Consider the following 24,137-nt stretch of genomic DNA (forward strand, 5'->3'; position numbering starts at 1 on the left):
TGCAAATTGTGACCCACTAGGAATAAGCAACCACCAAAGGGATGGTGGCCTGTTGAGGTCAGCAGACCTTCGTGTCTGTAATTGCTTTTAAATAAAACAATTTTTTAAAGAAATGCATCGTGTTTTCCTTAAAAGAAAATGGAATGCGTTTGAAAAAACCCAGAAAAGTGTATGTTTCATTTTTAAACTACACTTAAAAAATGTTTTTGTCAACATTTACAAAGAGGGAGTGTCCCTTCGGGAGCCCTTCCCACTTGCAAATTTACCACCTGCTTTGAGGAGGTGGTAAATGATTAATGTTTTGCAACTGAGATTCAGTCTCAAAACAATTTATACCAATCTGATTTGGTATTTGGAAGGGACACCCTAAACACACCCTTTCCAAATAGTCCTTTGTGTGGTGGGAAGCGGCCCAATTCTGTTTACCAGATCCTTTGAGAACACAAAAAGTCTCCGTAATACAGCTAGCACAAGGTAAGAGGATTTATTATTTTTTTTATTTAATTTATCATCTGTTGACTTCCCTGACCCTCACCCCGCCCCGGCCCCGCCGCTCATACCTGTGACGGCCACCACTGTGCCCCAGTCTTTTTTACCAAAGGGCAAATGCATTATGGAGATCTTTGGACATAATGCCACACATTACCTCCACTAGCACCAACACCTCATCAAACAGGACCACCTCCAGGGACTGGGATGCTCGCTGGTTTTCAAATAAATCTGCGTTCGCTTCCTGTTTTTCTCTTCGGACTCCCCAGGAGCGCGCGGCCTATCTAGGTCACCACAGACGCATGAGGATGCGTCAGCAACCAGTTGTGCAACACTCCAAGAATAACCACGTGTCAAACAGTATGGTGTCCACCAGTTTTATTAAAATTACTTTCAACTTTTTCAGTTTGAAGATGAGGATGGTAAAGCGCATGAAGAAACAACAAAACCAGTGGATCTTTGGCATTTCAGTGTCCATCGCCCTTTCTCTACATTTTCTATTAAAATTCTATCAATAATGTATCCACGTTTTTTTTTCTCTTTTCATTACAACTCACAGCTGCAAGCGTGCCCCCTGTTGGTGGCATTGGAATAAACATTTTCTTATTTTTCTCCAGGGAAAAAGAAAACGAAAATCTTCGGTTACACTACAACACAGAGTGCTCAGTCGACACACAGAATGAATGCACCAACACAGAACGATTAACTAACCACCTCGTCAACTTGCCTTTGCGACCACTCATCCACCCACATCCAGGCACCTCCCAACATAAACATATCCGTCTTCTGTTTCTGTACATTGACTCATAACATATTTCTGATTTTGATACATTAAATACAATTGGCAACTTTTTGCTTGTCCCTCGACAGTGTAAAAAAACGATGCGTGGGACGCTAATACCTGATCCCTATTGGGCCAAAATAACGACAACACGACTCCATCCTACAAACAGGTTTATGCTGGTGAATTGTTCCGAATCATAGTCCAATCGTAGTCCAAGTTCCCTATAAATACTATTGATTGGACCGTGATAAAGGCCATGGCGTCCTCCATTGGCTGCGAACAGTGGTACCTACCACTGAACTTTAATACACTTGAAATGCCCGTAACCTGAATCATGACTGGGGGGCTGCCCCCGTGTGTACAATCATTAAAAAAGTAACTAACATTTGTGTTCTGTGAACATACAATTTGGCAGTGATCAACTCAAACGCAGTAAATTCCATGAGGGTGAGCGAAACAGGCCACAAACCTGTAGTTTGCACCCCAGTTCTTTGAAACTGCAAATCATGTACTTCCGCTGCACAGGCAGATGGTTGGCGTTCTTGCTGAGTAGGAAAATGTAGGTTCATGTCAAGCAGAATGTGTGTGTGTGTTGGTTCAGCCTGTGCTTGCACCCAAAGGTTACCATACTGCCAAAACAGACAATGCGCGCTTGTGGTGGTGACGGGTTCAGTCTAGCGCCAGCAGGGGCTGTGTGTTGTCGCTCTCTCTTGGCACCTCATGTCTCAGGGTCCCGGGCTCCACCACAGACTGAGACCTGGAAGGGAACAGACACATTGTGGTTAGGGTGGAGACAATCACCACAAACTTCTTCATTGACTGAGGTCTCAATGATAGTTTCTGGAAAGCGTTGCACCTTTCGGGATATTGCCTTTACAGAGTTTGAACGGCAGTTCACAAAATCGTATTTTCAATGGTGTAACAGTGGCATTAAAATATGACATTCACTGTCACCAAAGATCATTATTTTATATTCTCTGTTCAAAGAGGCCCCAATAAGCATTGTTGTAAACAATAAAAGGAAGGCAGTTCGTTGTCTTGGAAAAACCTGAAGAGTTTTAAAACATTTGAGGCAACTCAGATTTTCTTAAGAAGTAGGTTCTAAGTTATCCATTGAGAAGGTTCAAGCCCTCCGTCTTTCCTGCCAGATTGCTGATAAAGACCACAGCAATGGCATCGAGAATAGCACACAACTAGTGATTAAAAGCCACTGGGAAATGGCTTGCTTCGCAAGAAGTCCAGTAGCAAACGCTGCACCAAATGCTACTGAGACCATCCAGAGCTGGATCTCAAAGTTCACGCAGCGGCGGAGGAGCGTTGCCCTCCCTGTCAGCAGCCTCAAAAAGGTGAAAAATAAAACGATAATAATGTGTTTATCATCGTTTTATTTTTGTTTTCAGAGCCAAGACTTGGAGGAAGAGGCAGAGCCATCGCGGGGGTAGGAGGGGAGCAGTCACAGGGGGAGTGGTGGGCACTGTTCTCAGTGAGACAGCTGTCCAAACCGTCATGCGCATTATAGCTGTCTCTGACTCGAGCTGCGTTGCCGGGTTGGACACAGGAGGCCCTGACTCCCAGACTCCCTGGGAGCGCAAATCGAGGGCGTGCTGGCCAGTCCTGATGCTGCTTTCGTGATATGACAGCAGCGTCAGGATTGGCCGCAGGGCAGTCTGAGAGCCTGTGCTGCCTGTTCTGGACCCTGAAGAGCAGCGATGCGGCAGGTAAGTTCTTATTTGTATTTTTTTATTTTTGTCGTCCTCTGTTGTCTGTCGTCCCTTCCCCCGCCTCTATACCCTAACACCAGCCACCATAGTGGGTGCCAATGGATATGATGCTAGGAACTGGAGTCACACGTACAACCGTCTCTTGAGAGGGGGATTTAAACTAATTTTGCTGTGGGTTTCAACTATTAAATATTTTGTGACACTTCCCCCTGCCTTAACTGCTCGTTCCATAGTAAAGACAAATTGCTTGAATACGTACTTGGTATAGAGGGTTCATCTCACAAATGCCCAGGCTGTAAATAAATTTAGAACATTACATCTGTAGGCAGTAGCTTATGAATTGCACAACTTACGACTAGGCAGAGTTTGCAGAGTTCCAAATTGACAAAAAAACTCCACCGCGCTACGCGGAGTTCCGCGAGCGGCGGAGTGCATTAGGGTCATGCCGTTTGCTGTTATTTTGAGCGCCGGGTGTTTGTCCCGTCCTGTAAATTCATCGCAAACGGCACCATGCACAGGGCAAAAGGATGCAGCTTCCTTTCTGTTGCTCGAGTACATTTTCTACTTGAGCTGCAGCTTTCTCAACGCGAACGGAAGGTTTCTCAATACGAGTGGTCGTGACCTGCGACAACCACTCGCAATGAGAAATCCGACTACCCGCAATGAAAAATCTCGCCAGGAGATTGATTTTCCTCGCTCGTGCTGGCATACTAGACCTTGGCGAGCGTGAGCAATGAAAAATCTCGCAGAGAGGTGGATTTTCCTCACTTGCCAACTTGACGTTGATGAGCATGAGCGAGGAAAAAAACTCAGCTCGGTGAGTTTTTGGGAACTCCGTGTGCTCCGCGGAGCGTGGAGTGCGGAAGACTCTGCAAACTCCACAAACAGAGTGGAGTTCACAGCCCAGTGTTGAAATTTACATGGAAACTAGTACTCACGAAGGATTCTAGGTCTTCACGTGGGATCATGTAACTGTCACAGATGACCAAAAGCACACACTTGTGAAAACAATTCCACTGACAGAAAGTGGGAAAGTCTGTATTTGCACAAGCAAAAATCAAGGCAAAATGCACCTGTAATTTCTAGATCTTTTTTTTATTTAACTATGGGATGAATGTGATCCCCAAGGAAAATCATCTTTCCCCACATAAGCACTGGAATGTTCTTAGAGAGATTCCCTCCCCATTTCTACCCTATATACTAGCTTACTTCTTCCCTTAGTCGGAGTACATTTTCGACAGTATCCAAGTTGAGAATTAATTTGGCAAAAATTTACAAATACAAACTTGCAAATGTGTTAGTGTCATGTACTTTGGCAAGTAACCCCATCCTGGAACATGCACATCCTTCCCAGAGAGCAGAAGAAGGATGGCATGCCTTCGGAGATTTAAGGGTGAGTAAATCCACTTATGAGTGAAGATTAATGTTTTGTGAATCACGGACATAATTTAGCACTCACAAACAATGATACAGTCACACGAAGATATACTTAAGTTGCAAATAACCCCCACACATTAGCTTAGTGCGGCCTTCATACGTATCAACAGTGGTCCATCCAAGGCGCAGAAGCATCTGAACGTCAGCAGGTGTTTAGAAGTCTGGTTGACACCACATATTGTTGTCCCCACATATTCCGCTCATTGTCTCTACCTCAGGTGTGGCCAGCATGGAGATAGTCAGAAATACTGCCACATCTAAATCAAGTCATAGTATTCGTTCCACTTAGCATCAAAATTGGGTACACGTAAGGGCATTTCATACTGGCATACATCTTTTTTTCGGTTGCCATGCACCACTCCTTGTAAGTACTCCAGTATTCAAAACCGAGGTCCACTCCGCTACTCGACAGTCATGCAGTGTCTCTTCTCAACATCACCATCTCTGTCTTTCAAAAGAGTTTGATATTTGGGAGAGGCGAGATCACCCAACATGCCCAGCAATGTAGCTTTAGCATCAAGCCCATTCTGAATGTCCAACAGTTCAAAGAGGCATTCTACCACTTTGAACCAAAACGTTAGTGTTTTGGGACATTCCCACCAAATGTCGAAGGAGGTACCCTTCATACTACTTACCTTCAAGCAAAAGCCTGAATTAATCCAACCAAACTGCAACAATTGGGTAACGCGCCTGATGTAAAACTTTTTAAGTTGCACTGATCAGAATCCTGATCTAATAGCCACTCCTATGGGGCCCCATTTTTCTTCATCCCACTCACACCGTCCAGTGGCCAAAAATCATTTTACCACCTTTCTTTAAATGTAATAACGGTGTCAGGGGAGTTATTAATTAGTATTATGTAAATGTGTGAGACCATCTCCCTAATTCTGTCAACTCTGATCTGCCAGGGAGAACTAGCTAATATGCATTTTATACAGTTCTTGTAAAGCCTAAGTGTATGCTTTAGATGTATGTATCTAAAAGTCTGAAATTAGTCCAAGGCAAAGTCTATACTCAGTTGTTTAAAGGTCTTTATACATGTTGTGCCCAAAATATTGCCACTTTTTGAATACCTATGGTGCATGGTGGGATAATTTCAGTTCACTCAGCATTTTCATGGAGGACCTGGTATCATTGTAATCATTCACTGACTTCCCCGTGATCGGATCACCCCCCTCATTATTCCTTGAATGGTGAAATAGCATGTAGTTTTGGCAACAAGTGCAAGCTAAGATTTTAGTGGTGAATGCTGCAATGATGACCCCCCTTCCAGCAACCTCTACCCCCTCTTCTATGAGGCTTCCATGGTCCATGTTAGAAGTGAGCTGAACAGTGTCTCTGCGCTACCCTTGCCTCCAGGGTCCGCTCTCCAACTCTCCTGCAGAAGAAGACCTCTCCTGCTGGACACCTGGGCAGGCTGAGCTCTGAGTTCACAGGTGTCATTAGGGTGGCACAGAGGAGAGATCCCTCTCTCATTCTCCCCTATACCCACTGACAGTCATGTCCTCCTGCCTCTTTTATGTCGGGCTGTGGTGCTTGATTGACCCGGCATGCCCACAAACCAGCCGCAGACAATCTGTGGTATGAGTGGGGTTGGACATTGTAGCAAGTGTTTGAAGTAGGAAAAGACTCTTCTCCTAAAGAGCCATTGCTCACTCGCTCTCTGTCGTCACATCTCCCATTTTGGAATTTATGGGGCCTGTGTGAGCAAGTAAGATTATCACATACTTCGAGATTTTTCCCTACAAAAATCGGATCATTCGGATGTGGGACGCATTCAATAATTTGATTGTTGATGCAGGTGTCTGGTTTTAAAATAGAATTTAAATTCTTCACTTTTAAAATCAATTCACCAATTCCCTAAAAAAGACTAGACTAATACTAATAGCACCAAAAACAAGCCCCTCTCCAACATCTTCTGGATTTCAATAAATACATTCTTCACAAAAGCTGTCTACAAACAATGCTGCCCCCATCCACGTCAACACCTTGAATCGTTTTTCTGGCTAATCACCGGTGCATTCTGGACTAACCAAAGGAGGGCGTGTTGTCCCTTCTTGGCTGCTCTACATTGCTCTACACACCCTGCCCCACAAGACTGCTTCAGATGAAATATGAAATATGGTGGGTGTCACCACTTTCACTTGTATGCATTCGCGAAAAGCACTGCAGTAAATTATAGCGCTGAGACATAACTTATAGTGCTGAAATAATATGAGGGCTTCTAAGTCCCCACAGAAAGTCTATTTCAAGGGAAACTCTGTCCCAATCTACAACCACTTGTTTTGTCTCTACCAAAGGCTTCCGGTTTCTATTCTCCCTATCACTGTCAGGCTACCGAGCTCCTGCTCCCGTCACAGGTCCCACCGCTAAAACTGTGTGGTAAATAAACCTGCGGTAAATACCTGCGGTTATTAATGCAGCTCTGCGCCGTTTCGCGGTGACGTATCCTGCACCGCACCAGCGCAGCAGGTGTCAGTGTGGTTCTGTTTAGCGTTTGCAGCGCACACATTCATCAGCCTCGAGTTAATGCAAGTTTTGCTGACAGCACAGCTCGGAAACACAAAGAGGCAATTACGGCCCTTCGTGTCAGAGCTCTGTTGTCAGCAAAAAATGCATTAACTCAAGGATTTTTCAAGTCGATGTCGGCGCTGAAGATGTCAAAAAGAAGCCCACGGACCCCTTCTGCGCTGGCGCAGAGCAGCAAACAGCCTCATCGGGATACTGACGCTGCGATGACTTTCTCTACTGTGCTCTGGGGGCTACTTTGTTGACAGCACTCTGATGTAAAGGGTCTCATGTAGAGTTTGGCGATGAATGAAAATCCTGCAGTTTCTGGAGGAAACTCTAAATATGGAGACGGACCCACAGGCTTAATTTGTCCAGGTCGAGATAGGATTGTGGGGGGAATGTAGCCAGTTGATTCTACTCCTTATGTAGTGTTCTGGAGGTCATGAGTGCCAATCTCAGCAAGACAGACTCCTCCTTTCATCCATCCAAAGAGGCTGAGGGGCTTATTCACAAGAGGTCTGCGCCGCTGGACCGTCACATTTTTTACGCTCTGGCGGTGTTGACCTCTCAATCATATCTATGAGGCGACGCAAAGCCACCCTGTGTGGCTTTCCGTGGCCTCATAGACATGAGTAAGGCAAGGCGGCGCTTTACACTGCTTCAAGGAGGCGTTCCATGTGCATTGAGGTGGGAGTTTCTACGCGACACCCATGGATTTTGATACTGCCCCAGATTTGCAAAATCACGTAAACCTGGGGTAGTGCCAAAACCTTACACCATCCCTAGAGCAGGCATAATGAGGAGAAATATTTTCATTTCTTCTTGTTTTTTCCTCTTTTCGAGTGTGCTGCATAGAATGAGGAAAACGCCTCTCTGGATTGTTTTCGTGCAGAAAGGCGATTTCAAGATCACTTTCCCATCATTGACATACTTGATTCTTTCTCTGGAAAATATTTGCAGGTGCTCTACTAATCTCAATCAGACTGCTGGTTCCTTTCACTGTGTGTATAATGTAGAACACTTGGATATTTCTCCTCGAGCTTCTAGTGTGCGGCTGCCTTCATCCCATCCTCGCTCCTCAGCAGTCAGATGACTATCGGGAACTTCAGTCAGGATGAACAAAGCCTGTTCCTGCGGGGAGGGCTGCTCCTGGCCTCTTGTCATGCTGCAAAGGCTCAGTAGCCTGTCCTTCTTTTTAAGGCAGCCCAGGACAGGGCGATACACAGCATGCGGATGATTCTCCAGAGCATGTTCACGCCATCCCCTTCTGCTCCGGGGTTTAGCAGCCACAGGCCACGGTTAAATGGAGCAACAAATGATCGCTGCCACAGGCAGCAGGACTTTTCTTTACAGGGAGGCCATGTGCGTCAGAAAGGAGCAGGATGGTGATTCTCCACAGCAGAGTCAGAGCCATATTCATCAAAGGGTTGGTGTAGCTTTCGCATCACGCAACAGGGTGCAAAAGTGGCGCAACACATAAGATGAAATTTAGCAAGCCACGCAAGGCCACGCTACGTGGCCCTGAGTGGCATGACAAATCCAGAGTTACGCAACGCAGGGCAAATCTCTGCGTTTCATTACTGTACCCCAGCGAGGGTTTCCAAGGGTGGTGCATGGTTGTTTCCATGCAAAACCCATGGATTTTGACAAATTCCCAGCTGTACCATAAGTGGAATACCGGGGAATGCACACAAACTGCTTAGCCGCCACAGGTGAGGTGTCACGAGAAGAAATATTTTTATTTCTCTTCCTTTTTTTGCTCTTTCTATGTGTGAAAGAGTCAAATGCCTCAGGGTATGTTTTGTGCAGAAAGATGCCCCTTCCTGCACAAAAACAATCCTGCTAGCAATACTGGCACCCTTACACCATGGTGCAAGAGTACCTGCATTGGTGTTAGGCAGTATATTGTGCGCCTGCACTGGGAAAAAGACAGGAATGCACCGTACAATGTTAAGTACGGTGCACTCCTGCTCTTTCTCTATCACACAGCGCAGCAAGGTGACGCTGCGCTGTGTGATATAAAGATAAATATGTTCCCCGCTTTTTTTTTCACTTTTGTCTGAGGGCCTTCAGCTGTGCACCACTAACCCTTCCTCATAGTACCAGTTAAAATGTATATTGTCCTTCGAATTAAATGTCAACAAACAATATTTGCTTGCCCCAAACATTTTTCAGATATGGAACGTGGATCAATTTTAATAAGGCAATCTTACTCCAAAGTATATCTCCTCGACATCTGCAGCAAGATCCTCTCGAAGGTTAAATCCAGTGGTGGGAAGCTATAAGGTACCAGGGGTGTAACGCAGGTCCCGGCAACCCCTGTAGGGCAGTGGGAACCCCAACCCTTTAGGGGGTCCCCAAACCTTCAGAGACCCCCTATTCAGGCAAAGGACAAAGAATATCTGTGAGATAAGGGAGAATCCTGGGCTCCTCATCACATTCTGCAGGGGGCCCCATCATTTTGCGTTATGCCACTGTAAGGTAGCGCTCAGCTGTCTGCACCCCTCTGTTCAAGTTTCCGCTCAACCTCTTTGCAGTGTGGCACTGGGCATGAAGCACTGTGGTCTGTTGCCAACGTTGCTCATCTGCGCAGGGAAGGTAATTAGGCAACGCTGACCTTTCTTAACTGGTGTGTAATTGCGTCAGTTCCTTCATTTATCCCAAATATTTGCTCAAAATACAAATATTAAGCCAAAGTGGACATTGGTGCCTTTGCTGGCTTGGATAATGAATTGGTTACAGGAAAAATGCACATCTTGTTATTCCATTAATTTATCTCACATGGAATTAGATGTTGGTGAGTCATTAAGTCTAACTTACCGCAGCTTGAGCCAGCCCTCTTTATCCATTCGCCTGCTGTAATGTCATTCACGATTTGCTTGGGCTCACCACAGCATACAGCTTGAGGCACAGGGTCCGCCCACTTTAGCCATTGGCTCTCTTGCACTGTGAGTGACGGATTCTGAGGTTGCACAGTGTGCACATCCGCTCAATGAGTAGTCCCCTTTTATACAATATTTGTTTTTATACAGTGTGCGGCTCTATACCTAAAACATTCACAAACAACTCAAGCATTGGCAAAGCCAAAACGTCAGCAGCCAGCGCCAGACCTATTGGTCTTTGAAAATGATTTCCCTGATTTGGAAGCGCTGATCGTCCCACGGTTGTTCAGTGGCTCCTCGTGCCGGCCAGTGGGCGGCTCCGGACCCCCCACTGTAGTGTCTGATGTCACGCGCCACGAACGTTAATGACATTCTTCGTCCTTTTCCTAGATAATGATAAGAGCGTGCTGCTGGCTGGCTGCTGGCGTGATTAATTTATATGCAAAAAACCGACTAACTAGTTAAGGCCTCAAAGAACCTTCGGACCCTAACTTCTCTGGGGACAGAATCTAGATAGGCATTGATTTCATGGCGCTCTTTCTGTTGTTCACTTAATAAATGGAATTACATTGATCGACCTTTAGAGAGGAAAGCCCGCTCACTTTGCTGAAACATGTTTCTCTTAATGCCCTTGTAAAAGTACTTTACATTCCAGAGACAGTCTCCCAAACGACTGCCTGCTGTTTGTCCCACACAACACTACTGCATGCTGTTTGTCGCTCACGACACCACTGCATGCTGTTTGCCGTTCACGACACAACTGCATGCTGTTTTACACACATGACACTACTGCATGCTGTTGTCAGTCATGACACACTACATGCTGCTTGTCACTCACGAGACCACTGCATGCTGTTTGTGCCACATGACACCACTGCATGCTATTTGTCCCTCACAACACCACTGCATGCTGTTTGTCCCACACAACACCACTGAATGCTATTTGTCTCTGACGACACACTACATGCTGTTTGTCAGTCACGACACATGACATGCTGCTTGTCACTCACAACACCACTGCATGCTGTTTGTCTCTCACAACACCACTGCATGCTGTTTGACGCTCATAACACCACTGCATGCTGTTTGTCACTCATGATACCACTGCATTTTGTTTGATGCTTATGACCCCACTGCTTGTTGTTTCAACCTCATCACACCACTGATGCTGTTTCATGCTCATGACACCACTGCATGCTGTTTGTCACTCATGATACCACTGCATGTTGTTTGACGCTTATGGCCCCACTGCTTGTTGTTTCATGCTCATCAAACCACTTCGTGCTGTTTCACGCTTATGACACCCCTTACTGTTCTTTCACGCTCATGACAACACTGCATGCTGTTTAACGCTCATGATACCACTGTATGCAGCTTCACGCTCATGACAACACTGCATGCTGCTTTACGCTCATAAAACCACTGCATGCTGTTTCACGCTTATGACACCCCTTACTGGTATTTCACACTCATGACACCCCTTCCTGGTGTTTCACGCTCATGACACCACTGCATGCTGTTTCACACGCATGACACCAATTCATAGTTTTCACGCTCATGACACCACTACATGCTGTTTCATGCGTATGACACCACTTCATTGTGTTTCACGCTCATGACACCACTGCATGCTGTTTTATGCTCATGACACCCCTTCCTGGTGTTTCACACTCATGACACCACTACATGCTGTTTTACGCGCATGACACCACTTCATCGTGTTTCACACTCATGACACCACTGCATGCTGTTTGTCTCTCACAACACCACTGCATGCTGTTTGACGCTCATAGCACCACTGCATGCTGATTGTCACTCATGATACCACTGCATGTTGTTTGACGCTTATGACCCCACTGCTTGTTGTTTCAACCTCATCACACCACTGATGCTGTTTCATGCTCATGACACCACTGCATGCTGTTTGTCACTCATGATACCACTGCATGTTGTTTGATGCTTATGACCCCACTGCTTGTTGTTTCATGCTCATCACACCACTTCATGCTGTTTCACGCTTATGACACCCCTTACTGTTCTTTCACGCTCATGACACCCCTTCCTGGTGTTTCACGCTCATGACACCACTTCATGGTGTTTCACGCTCATGACACCACTGCATGCTGTTTAACGCTCATGATACCACTGCATGCAGCTTCACGCTCATGACAACACTGCATGCTGCTTTACGCTCATAAAACCACTGCGTGCTATTTTACGCTAATGACACCCCTTACTGTTCTTTCACGCTCATGACACCCCTTCCTGGTGTTTCACGCTCATGACACCACTTCATGGTGTTTCACGCTCATGACACCACTGCATGCTGTTTAACGCTCATGATACCACTGCATGCAGCTTCACGCTCATGACAACACTGCATGCTGCTTTACGCTCATAAAACCACTGCGTGCTATTTTACGCTAATGACACCCCTTACTGGTATTTCACACTCATGACACCCCTTCCTGGTGTTTCACGCTCATGACACCACTGCATGCTGTTTCACACACATGACACCACTTCATGGTGTTTCACGCTCATGACACCACTACATGCTGTTTCATGCGTATGACACCACTTCATTGTGTTTCACGCTCATGACACCACTGCATGCTGTTTTACACTCATGACACCCCTTCCTGGTGTTTCACACTCATGACACCACTGCATGCTGTTTTACGCGCATGACACCACTTCATCGTGTTTCACACTCATGACACCACTGCATGCTGTTTTACACTCATGATGCCACTTCATGGTGTTTCACGCTCATGACACCATTGCTTGCTGCTTCACGCTCATGACAACACTGCATGCAGTTTCACGCTCATGACAACACTGCATGCTGTTTCACAAGTTCATGACAACACTGCATGCTGTTTCACGCTCATGACAACACTGCATGCAGTTTCACACTCATGACAACACTGCATGCTGTTTCACAAGTTCATGACAACACTGCATGCTGTTTCACGCTCATGACACCACTTCATGCTGTTTCACGCCTATGACACCCCTTCCTGGTGTTTCGCGCTCATGACACCACTGCATGCTGTTTCACGTGCATGACACCACTTCATTGTGTTTCACGCTCATGACACCACTGCATGCTGTTTCACGTGCATGACACCACTTCAAGGTGTTTCACACTCATGACACCACTGCATGCTGTTTTACGCTCATGATATCACTTTATGGTGTTTCAAACTCATGATACCACTGCATGCTGCTTCTCACTCATGATGCCACTTCTTGGTGTTTCACGCTCATGACACCATTGCTTGCTGCTTCACGCTCATGACAACACTGCATGCTGTTTCACAAGTTCATGACAACCCTGCATTATTATTATGAAATCTGTTTATTAGCATTTGTTAATTTAGACATAGCATACATCATAAATGTAATAACCCACAGGCAATGAGTCTGGTACTCAGAGGAGTATCCGTCAGTCGTGAATGCGGTGAGCCGCGGGATCCATCGCCACTACGAGGCGTGGAGTAATGCAAACTGATAAGTGTCAGGGCCACCGCCCGCATTTGAACAGATTCATGGAACAACCAAAATGGGGTAAAAGAGAACAGGTTAAACAACAGAAGCCCAACAGAACAGCAGCAGCAGGGTCGATCTTAGACCATACGATCCTCAGGATACCCCCCCCCCGTCCATCCCCCACCCCCAGACCCGGCCCCCCCATCCCTCGTGACATATCGTTCTAGGGAAGGCAAGTGTCATTGTCCGCACATCCGCCCGATTCGGCTAGGACCTCCCCGCCAATCCCCAGAGTGGGTCTCCCAGGCTCACCTCCATTCCCCTCCCCTCCAGGAAGTGGCTCCGCAGTATGTGTCCCACAGAGTCCCAGGGCATCCCCATCCAGCTGCATCAGGACCTGCAAGTGTACGTCCCATTGATTCGCTATGGGTGTGCGTCTGAGGCCTAACGTTTCCTCTCGCAAGAGAGCCGTACCCTCCGCCCCCGCCCACACTAGCAGGGAGCTCCGCCACGCCTGCGCCCGAGGGGGCTCAGCCGCCTTCCAGCGCTTAGTAATTAACCGCTTCGCCACGATCAGGCCCAGGTCGAGGAAACGACAGGCAACCTTCGTGGGGGGGTTCTACGAAACAAGTGCAACAGACAGGCTGGCCAGTCCCGCCGCGCCAGCGGACCGACGCAAGTACGTAACGCTCCATGAACGTCGGCCAGTATGAGTCGAGTGCTGGACAGCTCCATAACATGTGCACCAGTCCAGCATCCAGAGCTCTGCAGCGTGGGCATTCAGCGTCCGCCCGGTGGAAATAGCGATTGATGGAGTCGGGAGTGAGATATGCTCTGTGCAGTATGAAGTACTGGATTTGGCGAAACCGCAGGTTCCTGGGGACCCGTGTGGGCCCCCGTAGCGTATCTCTCCATTCCTTGTCGGTCATGGGGCGGTCCAGATCCACTTCCCATTTACCCCGTAATGGAGACAGGTCCGCCGCCACCAGCGTGCGCAAGGAGGCCGCGAACCAGCGAATCATGTGGCTGCCCCGTCCCATGACGTGGAGGTACTGCATCATGAGGTGTTGTGCCGGTTCCTCCTGAAGAGCACCCCACCGGCTCGTCAGCATCGCGATTAGCGAGCGGTGACGGAGGAACTGACCGGCCTCTAACCCCGTCTCCTCCGCCAGTTGAGCGAACGGTATAAGCGCACCATCGCGGTAGAGGTCCCCCAGTGTACAGATATCCACCGCATGCCAGTCGACAAGCTCTGCCGGGCGCAATATCCCTCGACCGCTAGGTGAACCCTCAATCGGCATGGCAGGGGAATATGGGGTATGCGACCGAGTCAGGTAGAGGGCACGCCGATAGCACTTAGAGGCCACCGCCACTAGAAGGGGCCCCGGCTTGACCACTCTGGCCGTCGGGTGGAAGAACGCGATAATATCCGTCAGGGGGAGCGGTGGCTCCATGGATGCCGTGTCATCCCTCTCCCGGTCGGCCAACCACCTGGCCACCCATTGCAGCTGTGCTGCTAGGTAATAGTGCGTTCATGACAACCCTGCATGCTGTTTCACGCTCATGACAACACTGCATGCAGTTTCACGCTCATGACAACACTGCATGCTGTTTCACAAGTTCATGACAACACTGCATGCTGTTTCACGCTTATGACACCCCTTCCTGGTGTTTCACGCTCATGACACCACTGCATGCTGTTTCACGTGCATGACACCACTTCATTGTGTTTCAAGGTCATGACACCACTGCATGCTGTTTCACGCGCATGACACCACTTCATGGTGTTTCACGCTCATGACACCACTTCATGGTGTTTCACGCTCATGACACCACTGCATGCTGTTTCACGTGCACGATACCACTTCATTGTGTTTCACGCTCATGACACCACTGCATGCTGTTTCACGTGCATGACACCACTTCAAGGTGTTTCACACTCATGACACCACTGCATGCTGTTTTACGCTCATGATATCACTTCATGGTGTTTCAAACTCATGATACCACTGCATGCTGCTTCACACTCATGACATGGTGTTTCACGCTCATGACACCATTGCATGCTACTTCACGCTCATGACAACACTGATGCAGTTTCATGCTCATGACAACACTGCATGCTGTTTCACAAGTTCTTGACAACACTGCATGCTGTTTCACAAGTTCTTGACAACACTGCATGCTGTTTCACGTTCATGACATCACTGCATGCTCTTTGTTGCTCTCAAATCATGATGACACTGCACTGAGGCGTCTCCGTGGGGGGTTTCACTGACAATGTTTATTTAGACTTCTTGGAGTGAAGTTCAATGGTGAACCTTCTTTATTGTTTTTAAACTGAGGGACTTCTTTACACTGTATGTATCAGTGTATTGTTAATCTAGGCTTGTGAGAAGTTGGCCTGGTATATGCTGTCCACTAGTTATAGTGGGCACCTTGCACCAGTCCAAACAACCCCTTATGGTGATAGGTTAAAGACAACCTTTATTGATAGATATCCTAGTGGCAGCGATGGAGAGCAGCTTTCAGACTAAGTCTCGAAAGAGCTTGCTTTACCAGATTATAGCCTCTTGAATAACTAAATGAAAGGAGAACCACACAAGGTATATATATAAAATATATGTATTTATTACTAAACACTCTCTACTAACCTCTTTATGAGATTAGAGAGCAAGGCACACAATAATACAGTTCTAAAACAACAGTAAATAGCACAATATACAATGGGCCCCAGGGGGAGACAAAACCATATATTAAGAAAGTGGTATAAGAACCACAACATGACTAGACACAGTGCCTAGAGCACGTAGAATCGCTGGGATCCCAAGGAACCACCCAAGGTAGTGACACAGGGGACCCACGGGGGACGCGTGCAGTGTGAGAACACAGCTGTGAGCTCCGTACAATCCTATGGGAAAGTCGCGGTTGGAATCTTAGAGATTAAGGACACTCAGGAGAGGACTTGGAGCAAACCCTTTCAGACTTAGAAGGTTCTAAGGCCAGCACCCACGTGAGCACCGGAGTACTCGTATTACCTAACCGAGGGTAGCCGGGTGCATAGGTGTCAAATGGTGTCAGGAATCTTCGATGTCTTCAATGGAGAGTTGCTGCAAAGTGCTGCTGCTATGGAAAGGAAAAGTGTCCAGTGTGATCCAAGCCTGGATTGAAGATGTGAAGAACCTGAAAGCAGAGGGCACAGAGTCTGGGTCACCTGCCAGTGACCAGGGGCATGATAGACGAATGCCCACCGATGTCGGGTGTTTCAGGTACGATGAGGTGAAGCTTGACTCCACTGCCGCGGAGACCAGGAGGCGTTGACGACAACCTCAGTCTGCAGGCGAGCTGTCCCACGAAGGATGTCGAGTTCTGGGGGGGTCGGTGTCCGGATTGGAGACCAACAAGCCTTGGCAACGGCAACCCACGCGGTAAGAGTAAAACGGCTTTGCTGTAAACCAGCAAGGTCCTGTGGACTCCCCAAGCGATGAAGAGTCAGGGCACATCTGGAGCAACCAGGTAAGCCCATTGAAAGTCAAAGTACCCTTCTCAGGGACCCACAAGTCGATGGAAAAGGGATCGCAAAGGGACCTCGAGAGGAATCACTAAATACCAGCCCACGGGTCACTAAAGGAGTGTAGGCCTGTAATCTTTAGTGGAATCACTGCTCGGGGTCTGGACTACAAGTAGCCCAAAGCACAGCCTCAGGGATTGCCAAGAAGCATATGCTGCTGCAAATGTGCACTGTGTCCAGGGGTTCGGGTTGCACGGTCCCCACAAGGGCTTTGGATCTCAGGATTGCTGAGAGCACGGATCAGCCTCGGGAAAGCTTGGAAACCCACCTCCTGTGTTGCAAAGCCTTTGGAGTCCTTCAGGAGCTGAGTAGTTGCAAACCAGACAGATGCATCTTTGGTACCTGCCTTGCAGGGAAGTAACTCCTTTGCTCCAAAGATAATTCTTCGGTCATCCAAAGTCGTGTAGATAGAGGTTCTGGGATTCTGTAGCCGAGTTTCTTCCAGGCAAATCTAAAGTCCTGTAGTCAGGCGTTTCTACTTTATACCCAAGGAATGGGTAGGACAAACTCTGGGGACCCACTTATGGGAGGGTCAGGACAGAGGGGTGGCTACACCAATATCCTTTGTCCAGTTTCATGCCAGAGCAGGGTCTGGTAGCCCCTGTGACCGGTTTGAGCTGGACTATGCACAGAAACACCAAATGTGCCCCCAGTGCAGACATCTAAGCACTCTTGGAGTGCACCCACCAAGCCCCAATACACTAAAGCCTGTCTGGGAGGTGGTCACACCTCCCTGTGACAGGAAACCTATTGTCCAGACCTCCCCTGCCGGAGTTTTGTTGTCCAGGAGCAGGAGGGCAGACTCGTGTCTGTGGCTGGCAGCAACCATTTTGTGATGCCAGGGTCTGGAATCTGGTACCGGGTGTATTGGTGAAGTCATGGTTCTCCCTCTAGTAGGGTGGAATCATACCTCTCACACCAGTTACTGGTGTGGAAGTATGATTCCAAGGTGTTTGACACCAAACACAACATGTTTCCGTGCATCCATTCCAAAGTTAGCATTTACTGCGAGGTTATAATGCACTTAATGGTTTGGCTGCATCACAAACAACCCCGGAATAAAGGTTCTGAAGACTGCAGAGGGGCTCTGCTAATGCATGGGCACCCTCTCACATAAAACTCAGCACCCTGCCTTCAGGATTGATAAGGCCTGCCATAGGGGTGACTGATAGGTTTATATGTGCAGTGATATGGATAGATATAGGGAACCTATATCTGAGTAAGGGGTGCATACACCACCTTACACAGGCTGCTGTAGAAGACCTGTTGTGTTATTTTAAATGGTCTCCCAGGGGTGGCATAATACATGCTGCAGCCCCTGAGAGGCCCCTGGGGTACCTATGCCCTAGGTACATAGTATACCATATACTAGAGACTTATAAGGGTACCTCAGAATCCAATCTGGGGTGTACCTAAAGTAAATGCAATCAATTAAGAGAGGAAGCAGCTAGGCTCGGGTCGTTGATAGAAGGGTCCCAGCCAGACTAAAGTCGAAAAACAGTGAAACATCAGCAAAATGTGGGGATAACCATAAGAAGCAGATCCTGCTCTCCTACAATGCTCTTTTGCACCACTGCCACGTGTGTTTTACAGGCAGCACCACCCTGCAGTTGAGTAGTCGTGGGCTGATGTCTGTCCAGTTGGTATTTTAATAGTCAGCCTTTTTTTCCAGGACCAGCTGCTACAGGGGCCACACATCACTCAAAAAGTGAGACTGGCCACCAGTTAACAATGCACCTGGTAACAACCTAGGGTAGGGGCAGTTTGAAGTGTTTGTTTAGCAGTTTCATGAATGTAAACCTACCTCCTTGGACTGATTTTTAGTGGTACAGGTCATCCAAAACGCAAATACCTCACTCCTGAAGGATCCTGGAGGGTCAGGGTCAGTGGTTTCTCACTCATTTGGGACCAACCTTTATGGTGATGGGCCAGGAAAGAATCAGATGGGAAACCTGAGAGGGCAAAGAGCTCCTCTCAGATCATACAGGCCTCCCTAAGTCTGCTTAGCTGGTAAACCAATTGTGCGCCGGAGCATTGCAACATCAGGGTCAAACGAAGGACATGAGGGCGTGTTGTGGGTATTTGTACTGACTGCTCATCTGCAGTCATTTGTGGTCATAGCTTACTCTAATGTATTTTTTTAAATAGTGTTTAAATTTAATTTGCTCTTCGTGGGGTGGGGGCTGCGGTGGTGGGGGGGCAATACAAGTGAATTTAGAGTAGGAGTTCTGTGGTTATTTTATGGCTGATTTGGGAAAGATCAGATTGCTTAGCTCTGAGCCTTTTGTAGTTCTGGATTACTTTTTATACCGAGACAAGTCTGCTCCCAAGCCTTGATAAATATTAAATTAAGTAATAGTATTCGTTCACTATAAAAAGCCAGAAGTAGGTGTTTTTTTGCATTTAAATTATTAAGATCAAAATACACAGATAAAGTAAATCCCTTATTACTGTTATCCTTCCAGAGGGGTATCCAGCATAAAAAGGCATCTAAAAAAAAGTCATTCACAATTTTCACTTGGGTGGGCCCATATATAAAAATACACCAATACCAACTGCATGTAGGGAAAGTAATAAAGGAAAGGGAAAATAACCGGAATAATCTGGTGTGGAATGGAGCATCGAGGGGAAAACACAAACACGAGGAGCGCATGACGTACAACCTTGAGGTTCCTCAACCATTACTCACATTAACGACTATTCACTGTGGGAATAAACCAGTGAAGAGCACCCCTCCCCTAACCACACCCAATGGTCTACAGGGGAATCTTGCAGTGCATCCTAGCTCCTGCACTGTGCACACTTTGTAGTTCCTTTCAACATCCTGCCGTTTTTAGGTCTCGTCTGGGGTAGGCTGCGCACATGCGCAGTCTCACTGGCGAGATTTAACGATTTGTGGTATTTTGTGTAAAGGGCATTGAGCCTCGCCCCTCTTTTCCAATGGCTGGCGTCACCATTTATGCTAAACGGTGGCCAGCCATTGGAAAAGAGCTGGTTGTGACGTTTTCGTTCGGCCTTTTCTGCCGTCCCACTTGGACGACCTCGCCTGCTTTCCTTCTGAAGTAAAAGGTTTCTTATCTTTATGAGGCCAAACACATAGCCCCATAAAGATAAGAAACCTTTTAGGAGGTGAGGCCGTTCAAGTGGGACGTCAGAAAAAGCCAAACGAAAACGTCATGACGAGCGCTTGTTTCCTCGTGCACCTATATAGAATTAACAAAATGGCACGTGAAATAAACTCAGTCTGGCGGCTGGTCGAGGCTCAGTCAACTAGTGAATGATTCTATGCGCTCTTCATGTAATCAAAGGCTTGCTTCCAAGAGGTGTGCTTTAAATTCGATTTCACCGGCATAATAAATAGAAGTGTGTCCAAATTACATACATTATTTCCGCACAGTGTTTATTGCAGGACCCTTCGTTTCCAGTCAGTTGGTTATTAGGCGCGGTGATTTACCGTCCGTTCATCTACGGCCGTGTGAGCGCATGGTTCATTATGGGAGACATGATGGCGCATTCATTGAACTGGCCACCGGTGTGTGAAGGCTCCGCGGATCTCACGGTGACACCAGATCCATATGTAGCGGCGCGCACCGTGCGCATTGGCTGTGGTTGTAAACAAAGGACGCAGCACGTGCACTGGAGGAGCAGTGTCACCATCAGTTAACCCCCCTTCCGCGAGGACATCTCATGCTTTGTGTGGGGTTTGGGAGGGTCCTGTCAGTCATGATTTCGGGGGATCTTACGCTAAGGTTTCGGAGGGAGTTGGTGTCTGTGAATATGGAAGGCAGATACTCGGATTGCGATTGACAAAGGTATGAGACTAAACTGGAAGTTGTGCTTGGACAAGTCCAAAGGCAGCTGTTTACTGGCAGTTCACCTGCGTTTCCTGTCACTCTTGCGTAATATGCAGTTATATTTGTAATTACTTGTAGTATTTACTCATGTCTACAGATTGATACACTGGAAGACACTGTCCAGTATTGAAGGCAGGATTAAAACGTAGGTCACTGGATTAAAATCTTGGCATCTTAACTATGAGAGTATATCTCCTCTCGGAGAATGTGCACATTTCCATGATCATCCATTATGTATTCTAAAAGAGCTTTGATGGGGTGTAAGAAGTTCCCTTTGTCATCTGTTAATTAAGTCACTTGGCTTGAAGCACGAGTGAAGAGATCTTATGTCTGGAAACCCTATAAGATAATGCTGTAGGGAACCGCAGAGTCCAACCTGACCAGGCAGAGGAGACTCCCCCTCGAACAATGGTTCACAGAGCCAACAAGCATTGAAAATGCAATAGGTCTTGCCTTTAACTAAGTTAAAGACATTTGCTTTGCTAATGGTATTGGATAGCAAGGCAAATGGCTTTAACTTAATAAAAGGCGAGACCTATTGCATTTTTAATGCTTGTTAAGCTTCCCTCTGAAAGGATCTTGCTGGTTCCACCTGCGTAAATTCATATGTCTTACCCTTCTCCATCAAACGGATGTGGGATGATTACCGACCTGAAGAAAACACATCTAAAGTCAACACCTCCTTTCACAACATCTGAAGATTTCTTCTCCACAACTTGGCCGTTTGGTAGAGATTGGGGGAAAAGAATAATGTGCTTCCCATCTACTGCTTCAAGAGAGTCCCCTTTTTCAAAAAAGGATCTTGCTGCTCCAGATACCATAAGCTCACAATGATAGCGCCATCTCATTCAGTGTACTGTGAGTCAGACTTCCTGGAGTGAAGCCTATTGGCTCCTATAACAGCCCTCTCCTAATGTGACTCCGAAAAGTCAGGATCTCGGCCTCACCACTGTCACTGGTTCAAGGGCCCAGCTTGGGCAATATTACCTTCTGTTGATCTTCGTCCGCCCTCCCAGCGTGCCACCGCAGCAGGGCCCGAACACTCCAGGCTGAGCGTACCATCACTAGCCGCAGTTAAGCACGCTTCCTTGTACTATTTGGAGAAGATCCCACACTGCTCCACACTGCAGTGATCCAAATGCACTGCAAATGCACTCCTCTGCCCCTCACACCAGTGGAGGAAGGATCTGGGCACTCCGCAGCTCCCAGCTCTGGGAGATGCCTGTCCCCACCACCTGCTCATGTCAGTCTGAGGCTGCTGAATGATGCTTTACTGGCCAAAGCCCATGTGCAAATGATGCCCCCTGAAAAGGAGCGAGACTCCATTAAGTAGAGGCGGTGAATGGAGCAAGGGATGGACTGGCCATCTTGCATGCTGTTGGCTCGGCCTTCCAAGTAGACATGTTTTTAAGCACTCACTAACGTTCCCATGGGTCTCAGATTCTCTCACAGTTGAAGGCAAATTTGCCCATCGTCGGTACACCCTTGGAATTGTCACATGTTGGTTTAAGCAAAAATCATTGTTAGTGAAGAAAAAAGGGGCCACAGCACAAAATGACAACGTCCTTCAAAAATTACATGTTTGAGTCAATTAAAATCTGCTGGATATGGTTAGAAAAGAACTACAGCATCCAATCCAGAGCCTTTTCTGACACAGTCTCTCATTTTCATAAGAAGTCGAGGAAAATTGTAATTGTGATTGCATTTATAAAGCGCTTACTACCACTGATGACGCATTGAAGTGCTTTTTGGCGAGTGTCAGGCTACTCCGGAACCCAAAAAGGAGTAGTGGTGCATTAATATAGGGAAATATGAAATTAATTTGAGCGGTGGACATGTGAGTCTGTTATTTGGATTGAAAAATGATAGTGGAGGGATAGACGAGGGAAGGGTTTGCATCTATATAGCGCTTGGTACCCCTGATGAAGTGTCAACGTGCTTTTCAGAGAGCAGCACGCTACTTTGGAACCCAAACAGGAGTAGTGGTTAATTAGTTTAGGGAAGTATGAAGTTAATTTGAGCGGTGGGCATTAGAGTCTGTTGGATTTCAAGAACTACTATGTTGGATGCAATGGAAAGATCAGACAACACCTGGCTGTGAGGAGATCTGGATAGAAGCTAAGGCAGGCTCTGTGCCACTGATGTTCTGAAAGGTGTATATTGGTCAGGGATAGGGGTGGGTGGAGTGTGCAAAGTTGCATAAAAATTCTGTTGAATTCCGTGGAACTCTGCTCCGTCCTACCCTGGGTGCCCCTTGCTCCAGAATGCAGCTGCTGTGCCCCATGTCACCCTCACCCAAGCATAGCAGTGGGTGGTGCAGGTTATAGAGTCCTGTAACCCTACCCACCCCCTCCTCAGATCAGAAGACCCGGTTGGTGTTTGCAACTGCTGCCTCGCCCCCTCCTTGGGGGATATTGCTGCATTCCCTGTCTATGGGTGTCAGCGTTACTGCTCTCATTAGGCCTTGCTGTATCCAGGAACTCCATCCACACAGAAACCGTTCCTGCCTTGCCGGTCTCCTCAGACCCACTTCAGCCCAGCTGCAATGCAGCTGCAATGCAGCAGCTCCCTGTCTCCCCCCAAACCAGGGCCGGCTCTAGGGCGGTGCGACCGGTGCCACCGCACCTGGTGCTGACTACTCGAGGGGGCGCCCTGTTTGGAAGTATTTGATAGTTTTAAAAGCATCTCCTGCTGCATTGCTGGCCTCTGGCAATTTTCGTACAACATAACTACAGTGATTAATGTTCTTCCTGGAGAGAGAAGGAGTTTTGTCTAGTGGAAGCTTTAACTCATTTTATGGTAGCACAGAGAGTTAATATGCCTGCTGCAAAGAATGTGTACCATGCAGATCACAAAGTGCATATAGTTTAAATGGGTCAGTGCTTTTGTCAGACAGATTCTTTTGTTATTAGCAGTGTCGATGTTAAAATCCTAACATGGAACAGTGAGCTAATAACTGTCACAGAGCTGCATGCAAACTGCAAGGTATAGATTAGACCATTATAATTTTTATCTCTGTCTTTCATTATTCTAATGTTTCAAAAAGGGTTCATTTCTGGTATTTGTGCATTCAAAGGTCGTGAGCACACCTATGTGCTTGTGTTCACCACATGTGCAAATATATACTATGGGCACTGAGTGCACAGATGCATTCACTGCAGTGTGCATGTGAATGAAATGCCTCCTCACGTTTATCTTGTCCCAGCTCACTTGGTGGGCAGCGGGGGCAAACTCCACCAGGTGGCGGAATCTGAGGTTTTTTGCAGACCTCTGAACTCCCAGTGGAGCGTGGAGTTGGCAAAAATCTGCTGGCGGAGTGGAGTTCAACGCCCACCATTGATCACGGACACATTGGTGGACATACAAAAATTCTGTTGGAATGTAAGGAGGTGG

The 24,137-nt window shown here is 47.2% G+C and overlaps 1 protein-coding gene across 2 annotated transcripts in view; it reads right to left on the reverse strand.

Moving 5' to 3' along the window:
• Positions 1-865: 865 nt before the first annotated feature.
• CLVS1 (clavesin 1) overlaps positions 866-24,137 on the reverse strand; it is a 425,751-nt gene continuing 402,479 nt past the window's right edge. For both annotated transcript variants that reach the window (XM_085604129.1, XM_085604130.1), the window contains exon 6: positions 866-2,030. In XM_085604129.1, the coding sequence (XP_085460255.1) occupies positions 1,943-2,030 (88 nt within the window). In that variant the 3' untranslated portion in view covers positions 866-1,942. The remainder of the gene's footprint in view (positions 2,031-24,137) is intronic.

The sequence above is a fragment of the Triturus cristatus genome, chromosome 5_1, assembly GCF_964204655.1.
Source record: "Triturus cristatus chromosome 5_1, aTriCri1.1, whole genome shotgun sequence".
NCBI lineage: Eukaryota > Metazoa > Chordata > Amphibia > Caudata > Salamandridae > Triturus > Triturus cristatus.